The 12602-nt window shown below is 41.9% G+C and overlaps 1 protein-coding gene across 1 annotated transcript in view; it reads left to right on the forward strand.

The window, feature by feature from the left end:
* LOC143316916 (pyruvate carboxylase, mitochondrial-like) overlaps positions 1–3698 on the forward strand; it is a 252944-nt gene extending 249246 nt beyond the window's left edge. Inside the window, exon 27 of the mRNA XM_076724720.1 lies at positions 446–3698. Within this exon, the coding sequence (XP_076580835.1) occupies positions 446–595 (150 nt within the window). The 3' untranslated portion in view covers positions 596–3698. The remainder of the gene's footprint in view (positions 1–445) is intronic.
* Positions 3699–12602: the final 8904 nt, after the last annotated feature.

Below are 12602 nucleotides of genomic sequence, written 5' to 3' on the forward strand. Positions count from 1 at the left end.
CAGAAACTGTCTGATGATGAGTATCTAATGAATCGGACTAGACGTTCAATGCCAACTTCCAGTACTCGATGCTGTGAACACATTTTGGTCAATGCTACTAAACACTGAAGTCCTTTAACGGGCTCTAAGAAGGTGAATTGAATTAGTGTTTGTGGTGCTCACAGCACTGAAAAATTCCATTTGAAAAAGTTGAACACCTGAGCAGATGATATGTAGTTTGTAATTTGGGTGAACTGTCCCGTCAAATTGAACCTCATATTCACAGTGAGTGTTGTTCTTCTGATACTTTCATTCATTGTTTCCAAAGTCTCCACAAAAGCAGCCTGTAGGTGCCAAGTGTTCAGTGCATGTCCTTGTTAACCTCCTACTGCAGTGCTTGTTCAGTGGTCTGTACATGGGACTCGTGTTTTTAATGCTCTGTGAACTGTCTTCATAATCACAAAAGGTGGAGAAGGGTCAGCCGCTGTGTGTCCTCTCGGCCATGAAGATGGAGACAGTGGTCAACTCCCCGATGACCGGGACCGTTAAGGCAGTCCATGTCACGACCGATGCCTCCCTGGAGGGAGATGACCTGATACTGGAAATCGAGGAGTAGAGTGGGAGGGCGGAGGGAGGGAGGGGGAGTTGTAGGCAGGAGTTCGACAATCTGATTCTGGAAATGGTGAGGTGGAGGAACAGAGGGTGTTAGAAAGAAGGAGGAGGACAACAGGAATCCGTTTTGATAAAGACAACTCTCATCTGTGGCTGAGCAGCAGGACACCTTGGTCCCCAATCTGTACATATTCTGTTTGGTTAACATATCCAGACACCTGATGGGTGTGAAGAGCAGATAATGACCATGCTAAATAATAAAGTCATTTACTATTGAATCGTACCAGAGATCAAACTTAATTCTCCCAAGAGCTAAACAAGATGATTAGGTCAAAAAAAAAAACCTTGTATATCTCACTACATCTATTAATGTCTTGTCAACTTGTGGAAAATAACATAATTTAGACTGACATTATTTATTTGAATTGTGATGCATTCCGTTACTTAAATGCTAGTCTTAAATGTGTTGAGCTAACGTTATTTGGGTCGTAACATCTACTTGCAATTAAATGCCACAATTTCCATCTCTATGCTGTTGATGTTGCCGAATATATTCAAAGTGAGTAGGTGAAACTTGATATTGATGAGGACTTAATGTTTTTCTTTGAAATCAGTAGGGTTCAGGCAAAGAAAAATAGGCTTGAGGATGTATTACCAAATCATTTTTTCATACGGAAACAGTTTTCATCTCTTAGCATGCTCGCCTTTGCAAGACATTACTAATCTCTGACATTTGTCTCGGTGTATTTTCAGAATGTTAAATCACTGGTAGTGTTTAGTTTTTTTTGTAGGTGAAAATTTAAAAAGTTTTTTCAAAAATGTGAAGTACACTGGGGCTAAAGGAAAGAAATCACAGTGTTTTGTCCAACCTGTTTTTAGCGAAACATATTTTCACAGCGTGAGAAGCACAAAAAAGCTAGTGGCACAATTTTAGGCTAACAGGGAAAAGTGTATTCTGTTACTGTATCAATAATAGTTGGTTTGCTTTTTTTTCTGGTGTTGAAAATGTTTTCCCATTCACACCTGTCTTTAAAATCCCAAAGCAGAAGCAGGCTGTAGTGACATTTTTGAAATGAAGCCCAAACAGGATTAGAGATGTGATTTTTACCTGTTACAGTCGCTTTAAATGCAGCTTTCTTAATCCAAAGCCAGCTGTAGGGTGGCCCACTAAAACCAATTGAGCTTTATCATTTTAGAGGTGTGAAGCGCTGCAGTGGCTTTTAGGCCCTTTTAGTGTCTCTGCTTTAATAGCGTGATGATGGAAAAGTTGTCAGAGGAGCAGCTCCGCCGTGTCTTCAGAACCAGGCAGACGTTATGGTGAAGGGTCTTCTGTCTGTCTGCGTGGGGATTTTAATGCTAGGTGTAAATGGGATTACATGGTGGTGTAATGGAGGCATGTAGTGTTATTTTCCGAGGCTCTGCTGATTAATTTGTGAATTAATTCTGTCAAATGATGTGAAATTAGCCGGACTAATAAGAGACTCTGGAGATTCCCAGTAGCAGCACTCGGCTTTATATTTCTAATGCGCACTTGCATAAATGAGTCTAAAATGTGCGCGCGTGTGTGTGTGCGCAAGTAAATTTGAAGACAAAGTCGACCAGTGGCCATGATGCTGCGTCTCCAGAGCTGATAACATACTCTAAAGGAAATGAAATATTCATGCACACACACATTAATGCAAAATACTCACACGAACACTCCCAGCTCTCGAGTGCTGCCTGGACCAAAAGACAACAAAACCAGACACGCTGCACAGTGGTGTGGCTACGTCTCCATAGTAACACTGTATCCAAAACGTTTCACAGCAATGCAGCAACAGCCCCTCTCACTTTCTGGTGATGTACTTAAATACTGAATACTTGTTTTTTTTTTTTTTTCTTAACTGAGTTTTCCACTACTGCAGGCCTTTTAACCGTTTGAACCTCAGAGGTCGATCTATGCCGAGCTGAATGTTTAGCTGCCCCGACCAGTGAAAGTAGACAGTGAGCAAGCAGGAAAAAAATTACTTTTCAATTACAGTCGGAAAGGAGGCGTCACGGTCTCCTTGTAATACAGTGACGCATGTAGTGTTTGGGACAGCGAGCTAGATAAGACACTACAACAGCTCACTTTCCCGAAAGGTCTGTGCTCTTTGATGGAGTACATCGATCGAAACACAAAATTAAAGTCTCAGTTTGTACTTGACTGGATTGTTTCCAGCGTTTTTGCTCCATTACCTCCGAGAACGAGTCCCCTTTCGAACTATGCATCAATACTGAGCAGCGATGCTGGGGCTAATTAGAACGCCATGCCTCACTGTACCTGTCCTGTTCCTGACTTTGTCAGTCTGCATTTGAAATTGGTTGAAAGACATGAGTATTTTCGACAAGCTGTTGCACAATAAATGTAAAGTCCCCCCCCTCCTCTCCTTATTAGCTTTCCTTGTTAATCTGCTTCCCCTGCCTCATCTATCTATCCATCGTGTTTCCCTCTCCATCCCCCAGAAGTGTATATTTGCACATGTAAGATGATGGCATTGACTCATGCAATAATGTAAACTGTATCGCTGTGTTTCTCTGTGTCTCAGCCAGCAGTGATTCCAACAACTGTATTTATGGCAATGTTCTACTGTTCAATGTCTGGAAAAAAGAAATAAATCAGAAAAGAGGTGCACACGGCGGAAAAATGTTATTTGTTTCAGAAAGCGGAATATAGCGTTGACCTATTCTTGGGCTCATACAAGAGGTGACCTGTCGCAGGGTATGAAAATACGGTCTGTGACATTTGTTTTTGCTTTCTATTGCTTTCCTATGTGTTTTTATGAAACCATCCAAACTGTTTATTTACTGTCTCACTTTAAGCGGCACGACTGCCTGCAGATCCAAACTGTCTCATGGAATTTGCGTCAAAAATGTTCACGAGTTGTCAAGTTTTCTTTCATTTTCTTATTTCTAAATACTCCTACTTTGAAATTTTAATCATCTTAACTCTCTCAAGTTAGTTTACATTTGCTTGTTTAAGTCTTAGGAAAGTCTGAGCTGGAGTGCACATAAAGGGAAACAAATATCAAATAAATGCCATAGCTGTTCTATCTGTACTTACAAATAAAGTTCACTATGAATCGGCACTGTGTTGGTGTGTGTTACATATTACACAAAGTGTGGCAAGTGACACTGCAGCACTGTGAGCATAAGGGCAGTAAAGACTCCACTGAAGGCCAGCTTTGGTTAATGGTTTTCAGGAACAAATATCAACACATACTTGCATGATCCTGCCTGCCAAGGTCTTGCTACAAAGCAGCCTAATCAGCTCAATGCTGGCCGAAGTAAAATATATATTACATATCTGAAAGCTCGAGTCCTGCATCAGCCCGTCAAATCACAGCTTTCAGCATTATGTGTCCAACTGCTAATTAGATTTCAACAATAAATGTTCAAATGAAAAGAGTGTCTCGTAAGCCAAAACCCTGCCAGATCAATGCAAGTAATTTAATTAGACTGTACAATTCTATCATGTTTATTACGATAATGTGACAGGGATATGCTGGATTGTTGAGCCAGACCGTCTTTGGGTTATTTTACATAAGCGTGCTTATTCTGTTCTCTCCATCCATCCCCTCTGCACATCCCAACTGAGTTTGCATCTGGATGCGCTGAAGGATTTTCTTTGTTTGATGCCTTCTTAAACAAGTTAATTCCCATTCGGCTTGGTGCGGATCTACCCTGGTGCCCTGCTGTCTTTAAACAAGTTCTTGAGATCTGATTAACCACGCTAAATCTATCTCAGCTGTTGCTCTGCTGGCAGTATTGATCAGCCGCCGCTTTGACTGTTCGGTGATTGGTGAGTGGATTGATCATGCTGGTAGCAGGCGCTGGTTGACATTCTCAAGCCCGTGTATGGATTTAGTGAAGCCTAGTATCACTAATAACAATACACCACTAAGCCTAGCATGTCTGGCCTGCTGCCACGTTGTAAACTGGGTTAATTGGAAGTGTCCAGAGAGGGAAGGTTGCTGTGGTTCCAGGATGAAAGAATATCTTGACACTTAATTGTCAGAGTAAATCAGAGGGGGGATCTTGCTGCATGCTGAATGTTATGACCCACTTGTCAGCTGACTTGAGTGACAGCTTTGATTAATAACAACATAATCAAATTTGCATATGTGAATAGAGAAGTGGAAGATAACAGTCTGCCTGCTATGACCTTGATTGGTTTGTTGATGCCACTGAAAACAAACTGTGATGGCGACATCTGTCACTAATCCATAATTTCACTAAAGAAACTAGAGGATTTCAGTCGAGTGGAAACTCGAAAAGGTGCCGTTGAGGTGGAGATTATCGACACTGTTTCCACAAATCACCCACCTGACATTTTCTTCAGTTTATGTGCTTTTAATCAGAAGACTGAATGTCAAACTTTTCACACGAAAACAGCAAATGTCACACCGTTCTCTATCCTGACACAGCTACAACTGACAACATGTCTTCACCTTATTGTGGGGCCCTTGCAGAGAATGTTTTTTCGGATAAAATATTAAGTTTTTACTCACAAGTCTGGTGAAACATTAAATTCAGGCTCGCATCTATGAATTCCTTTCTGTGGCTCTCGCATGCTGTCACACTGTGTGAGAGGAGCAATCGATGATGCATTTAACGCAAATTTACAACAACAAAAGAGTCTTGAGTTCTCTCTTAATGAGGCCTCTGGTGGCTTCCTTGTGGTCAAAGCAATAATTTGTGTTTCAGTTGAATATTTATGTTGTAATAATGATCACATGAACGGAAGGCCTATTAATCCTCAAAGACAGATTAGTCTGCTCCCATGTGCCATGGAGAAATCCAGCATGTCACACTGAGAGAAAAATCACACTGCTGTGAACGTTCACTTCCATGGCTTGGTGTGTGGGACGAAACCTCAAAGTGAGCGACACTTAAAGCGTAACAGAAACTGGAATTGCTTCCAAAACAAGGCTAAGCCATCTTCTAGCTGTTTTGTCCACTCGATGGGCATCAGTAATCACCTTTTGTTGTACATAAATGGGTGCTTAGCAGCTTAACGAGGGCGGCTGCTCTTGTTAAAGGTACCCTGTGGAGTTTAACAGCAACAGTTTCACTTAATTCAACAATTCTCACGCATTGTGTGTCCTTAAGGCCTTACAAACAGATCGAATCCATCACGACCAAGAATTATTTCCACAGTTTATTCATCTGCTGGTTATTTTTTTTTTTTTTTTTTTGAAAGAGAGAAATTATTTCAGATTCTAAAATGCATTTGATACAAACTACAGCCCAAAGCCATGTCTAATACCCAAAGTTCTCAACTTAGAGTTTAATGATTATTTTAATTCATAAATAATGTGGAGATTTTCCTCACCAATCAATTATCCATTTGGTCTATATGTCAGAAAAATGGTGCAAAATGACAAATCAAAATTAGGCTGATGCTGCCCAGGCTGATGTTATTAAATTACTAATTTTGAAAAATGGTCGATAATCAGCAACTAAATCGATTCATTGCTTCCTCTCTACAATTTAAAACTGAGATCAGACAAAAGGAGCAACATTTACAATGCTGGAACCAGAAGATGTTTGTTACGTGTGAGAGTTGTTGATTACTTGCTGTCAATCAACTGCTGAACTGACTGAGTCATATGGGAGCCACCTGAAACAGACAGACACTTCTTTTAATGGGCCTCTCCTCTTTTACTGGAACACTGTGCTAGAGCACATCAGCCTGCCTTTAATCACATTACAATGCTGTTAATGGACACTTCCTCAAACATTTCTCCACAGCACCGCTGATGATGACACACTGTATCTGACAAGCAATCAGGTTTTGCCGTTAATTACTCTCGTCATATCAAAGCTAAAGCTACAGTGTGAGGTTCAGATTACTGAGCTATGGCAAAAATAAACATTCAGTCAGCTACTCAGAGAAAAGCTGCACTGTTATGTGTCAACATTTGGCCACTGCCAGATAAAGCTCTGACTCCTCTGTAGCTTCTGCTTCCTTCAGCTGACACTGTGCTTCGAAATGGGTCAAGGAGCCGCTTTGATGGGGTCTCGACATCACGGCAGAAGCAAACGTTTTCATTTCCCTGGGTCTCGAGGTCACAGACTAAATTTCTCATTTGGATCCCAAACCGAAACCGTTTAATAACTCCTGCCTCTAATCTGTAAATGAGTTCAAAACCCTTTGTGGCTTTCTCTTAGCTCATCCCATTGTCAGCTTTGCCGCTGTCCAAACGAACAGCAAACACCCACTGAGGAGAGCTGTGAAGTCTTGGCAACTCTGCATGTCAAACACCTACTGAAGAAGCTCTGTGAAATATTGGCAGAGCTGTGCACCAGCAGCTGGCTGAGGAGCCAGCTCTCTAACCCGTGCATGAGTCTCTTACATGGGCCACAGGGGTCCGCTGCTCTGTTGAGGTGCAACTTTGTCCTCTAATCCCTTTGCTGCTGTTCGATAATCCCTTCACTGCTTGCTTTGCTGCTTTCTTTGCTGTAATCCTCCTGCCTGAATAAAAAGAGAATAGGACGGGAGGACGGGCTACACAGTGTCTCAGACAGACAAGATGGATGGCTGTGTCAGTCCCTAAGCTTCCCGTCAATCAGCAGCACCAGGATCTGATCCACCCAGGCCCAAACGCTGCGCTTCTGCTGCTTTTTCTCGATTCTTTGAGGAAAAAAGCTTTAGATATCAAACTGGATGCTTCTAACAGCTGAAAATAAGCTACGTACATGAAATGGATGCTAAAATGCAGAGCAAACACTATAGATGTTTAGAAAGTGTAGATAACAACTGATTACATGGTGAAAAGAAGAATGCTACAATGTGAAAAACACCCAGTGAAACAGCAGCACGGTATCAAACGCATCATTTTCAAATGAGGGATTCTGAGCAGTCGCCTGGCAGGTGTGGTCCACTGCCATCTCCATTCCTTTTCCATTACTCCCTGTTCAAAGATTGCTTGTGGGGACAATTTTCCACCTGTCTAAGAATCAGCAGCCAGGGGCTTGCAGGGCAGTAAAAACCTCCCAACCTGCATGTCCACACAGAAACGGCCCTGACAGCGCGCCTCGTGTGATGCCGACATTTGGCTCCGCTCAATTTCTTGATGTGATGATCTCATAACTCACAAGGGCGCATGCTGCCGAGCGTTTGGGATGCAGAGTGTGTTCCAGTTGCGAAGACATTTAAATGACAAGAAGCGAGAAACAGGAAACTATCTGCCTGTACTTCCCTCCTCCTCCAGACTCGGCACAGCAGCGCATCGCAGAGCCACGGGCAACCTTACGAGTGACGAGTTAACAATTCACACATCAATTAAGCGGACAGATCAATGCTGCGTGCTGACCATACTGACAAATTCAGTTTCCAAAGACTGTGTCAAATGATGGCCGGTAGCTAACCAGGACATGGATCATTTCCTATCACCCCTCCAGACTCAATCTCTGTCAAGCCCTTTTGATGCTACAGCTCGTGACACCCTGTGTGTGTGTGTGTGTGTGTGTGTGTGTAAGAAGACTGGGAAGGAGAAGAGGAATAATGAGTGTTTATACTGCATGTGTATTTGTGATGATGAGACATCTCATTAAGTATTAAAACTGCTACACAGAACTGGTTTAGCCCCGAGTGTCAGAGAGGGCACAGATGCGCACACACGTGCACAGCTGATGCACTTTGTTCCTTGTTTTAACACACCGAGGCTTCAACGTGTGTGTTCGAGTGCGAGTGTGTGTGCGTCTACAAGTGCGACCTCTCTTTGCCACTGTGAGCTTAAAGCGTTCCAGCTCGAATCAAAGCACTGCAGCAAATATAAGAGGGACGCTGAAGAGCAGAAACAGAGACGCACACACACGTACGCACGCACGCACACACACACACACACACAGAGTCAGACAGGGAGGATTCAATGCGACAGAGGCAGAGCGAGCTCACACAGGAGAGAGGAAGAGAGCAGCTCAGCGACTGCGACACAAAGCCCAGACAGGAATTAAGGAATTAGAAAGCAAAGACAGGGAGAGGATCAAAGACGGGGAGTGCAATCACTCGTTTTTTTTATTCACGTGCGTCAGAGACACGGTGCCAATCATCGCATGTCTTTCTGTGTATCCACATTCTCCAGCTTGGTGTCAGTACATTGCACTGTTGCTGTGGTAACAGACGTGTTCAGGGTAAAATGGTACATTGTTCCTAAAGAACAAACAGTCCGAGCCGACTCTCTCTTACACTCCTTTTCTTCTTACGTACAAACACGTCAATGCACAGGAAAATAGGACCATAATCCAGGGTTGAAAGTCACTTGCGTATGCGATTAGTGAAGTTGTCCAAGTACAGACGTCATCTTTGTATGCGTTAAAACTAGTGATGGACACACTTAAGGCCAGGGACTGACATCTGGAAATACCGTTCCACTGTCTTCTCTAAACTTTTCACAGCCGAAAACAGTGATTTTTGAATCAATAGTGACTCGCGGTGGCTCAGGCAGACACACAGTATCGAACATTTGAGTATGAAACGTTTCTCCGTACCACACCACCAACAGCACATCTCCCTCTACCCCCCCAGCCTCACCCTGTGCCAGCATTTAGCTGACTCACTGTCTAATGTCTTCAGTCTGTAAAGACATAAGGCGATATAAAATGATCAAACCACACGAACACCACTATAATTAGAAGTGAATTGTGAGCTCAGTCAGCCGTGGTGATCGTGTGTCAGCAGTTTAGAGCTCTCCTCTGTCTCTGCCTGCTCTCCATAAATCACTAACATGGGTGAAGACTCTCTCACGGCTCTTAAGATTTTATATCAGCTGTTTATTAATTGAAATTACAGAATATGTTCTACAACGTGATATGTATCGTTATCTGGATGTGAAATGAGAGAGATTTGGCAGCATTTAATAAGTGACTAAAACTTTACTTATCACAGAATCTCACTGACAGCATGAAAGGTTCACATATTCAGCTCAAATTGAGTTTCTCATCGGAGCGTTTTTCAGCTGTGAAAACATCAGCGATAAATGTCTGGTTTTCTTGTCAGAGCCTCACAATCACAGCACAAGCCCTTCTTTCCCGCAACCCCCTTTTCATACAGACAAGCAGGAGCTTCGGTTCGGTACAGCAGAATATGAGGCAGCCGAGCCGAGGTATGACATGAGTGCTGCAACTTTTTTTGTTAGACTGGAAAAACTCTTCAGCTATCACTGTACTATTCATCCACAGCTGGAGGGAAGAACTGTTGTCTGAGAGCTGTCAGAAGTCTTCCCGGGAAATCAACAACTTAAGTAGAAGCAGGTGAGACTGAAGTGGATCCAGAAAAAAAAACAAAACTGTAAATTAGAAAACTTGATCGCAAAATAACTCCTAGAAGGCATAATTATCATCACAAACTGATGATATTTAAAACAGAATTCTCCGTGCAGACAGACACATGATCAAAGGGTCACCCATGTTTTATTGTTGTAATTAAAGAGATGAAAGAGATGAAAGGAGTCACTGTCATTACTCTACTAAGACGATCTTTACTTTAACCAGCTGATGTGAGGTTAAACCAACCAATCAGATTAGTTTTAAATGGTTATTGTAGCCAATCTCAGTTTATGTGGAATGTAGACTAACTTTTTCCAAAAGCATTTGAGTAAATTTCGCTCAGATGTTATTAACACCTTGTGTTTACTGTCCAACCCTAATGGTTTTGTGACCATTTGACCTTTGATGACAGCATGGCTCTTCTCATTACGTCGGCTAAAAGAATGTTAACTTGTGTATTTTTTCTGTCTTTGTGACTTAATGTGCCACAGTTCCTTTGTATTTTATCAGATTATTGGATTTTCAAATCCGACACAGAGGAAATTTGTACAGTCTTTCAGGTACAGTGATTCACACAAAGCAAATCACCATTTTTTTGCATATTTCATCTATTTTCATGCATTTATTGTCTCAATATTTAACGATGTAACCACACATTACAGTATGCAGGTTGGGAAATATCAAACAATACCAATAAATGAAACATATTTACTAATTTCTCTTCCTGACTTTGTGGAATCTGGTACAAACACCACTTTCCAGGAATCTAATTTCATATCTTTTTCAGCATTATTTTGTTATTCAAACTGATGCTGCTCGTTTTAATTCATTTTGAGATGTTTTAATTCATGTTGATTCTTTACAAGTCTGAGCATCTCCTGAGCTCTCCCACTTCTGTGTGTGTCGTGTATCCACGCATAAACACGTGAGAATACTTGCAGTGGGCAGCTCAAAAGGATTCACTGAAAGGAAAACTATGACAGCTGTGATCTCCTGTAGATATAAAATTAAGATAATAGTGAAGCAAAGCTCAGGAGGAAATGAACAAGTTCAATGCCTGAAGGGGAAGAAATTGCTCCAAAAAACTGGAAAAGAAAACAAATGTCTCATTTTCGCTGACACTGGCTCCTTAGCAGCTACAACATGCTAACGCCTACAGTGCAGACAGAGACACATTCTCTAAAAATAAATAACAAGGCATTAGCACAGCTATGTGAGGACACACACACAGAAACACATGCTCCTGTAATGTAAGGATTGGAAGGCTTTCCTGATAAAACACCTTGCTCAAATCATCCACATCTGTACAACTTCAGACAGCTGTGGTATCCTATCCATATATCCACATCTGAACCGAAAAGAATACAATAAAATCTGTCTACAGCTCTTACTGGCATCGTTTAGATTTGTAAATGCAGCCTACATGTCAGACGAATTGCTAGGAACTAACAATTTTACCAAAGATATAAAATGATTTGGGGGTTTGATAATGTCTGCGTATTAGCTGACAAAGAAGAACTAGAGTGGATCCAGGAAGACTAAATAAAAAATCTATCTCACAGGATCGGGCTTTAAAGAGAGCTAGAACAAGCGAGCTGCTGTTCTCCAGCATCCGCTGCTTGTACAGGTTGTTCCACATGCAGTACACTGACTAAAATGGGTCTCCTATGGTCTTCACTCAACACTGTGGATCGAATAGAGGGGCTCTGCCCAAAGATGTCAGGGGCAGCCTGGCTTGCAGGGAGTTAGAGGGTACCATGTGCCTTCAGAATAATCTGTGAAATCAGTTCTAACACTAACAACCAGTGTGAGGAGATCTAAATCTGATACCACACACAATCTGTTCAGCTGCACACTGAACAACTACATCACTTTGATTAAGACGAGAGCATACAAGGATTTCTTTTAAACCTTTGGACAGCATGACTGCACAACCCTTTAAACCTGAAGGTCAAAACTTCCAGAAGTTGGAACAATAGAGAAAAAGCCCCAGGCCTCAGTGAGAAAAAACCTCTTTAGACAGTTTGTCTGCAGACTCAATGTCAAAGAATAAACTAAGACATTCAGCAGCCAGTGTAGATTTTAACCCACTTCTTCTTGCATAATATGAAGAAAGTTGTCACTTTTCCTAAAGAACATGATGATGAATCAGACAAGCGAATACACAAAATGTCAGATATAATTGTTTATGGAACAGAACTGAATTCACTGAGAACATCCTGAAATAGATTTGGGTTGTTTTAGGTGCAGTAATGCCAAGATTATTGGAGCCGATTCAGCTGCATTTTGTTAAAGAACATCAGAGGCAGTGAAAGAAAAGTTTTTCTCTGACTAACTTCTGGTGCAGAGGCAGGAGTACCAAGCTGAGCAATGACGTGATTGAAATAAGAAAAGAAAGACACTTTTCCACTGTGCAGCACCTCCAGGTGATGGTCAAAGTCCTACAACCTGGCATCTCCAAATCTTTCCACCTGACAGATTTTCCCTCCTGTTTCTCCAGTCAATGAGCACCATCACTCCATCTCCTATCACAGAGTGCAAAGCTCTTCCTTCTCCCTGTGTCATCCTACCTCTAACCATCACATCTAACATCTTTGTACAGCACATTATCCTCATTATTTTGTCTCCACTCCTTATTTTCTCTCTCACATTTCTTTCTCACATTCAAATTTAACAGTCATATTTTCAGGGCATTCTGACCCAGGTGCTCTTTTGCTATT

The sequence above is a fragment of the Chaetodon auriga genome, chromosome 24 (genome assembly GCF_051107435.1).
Source record: "Chaetodon auriga isolate fChaAug3 chromosome 24, fChaAug3.hap1, whole genome shotgun sequence".
In the NCBI taxonomy this organism is placed as follows: Eukaryota; Metazoa; Chordata; class Actinopteri; order Chaetodontiformes; family Chaetodontidae; genus Chaetodon; species Chaetodon auriga.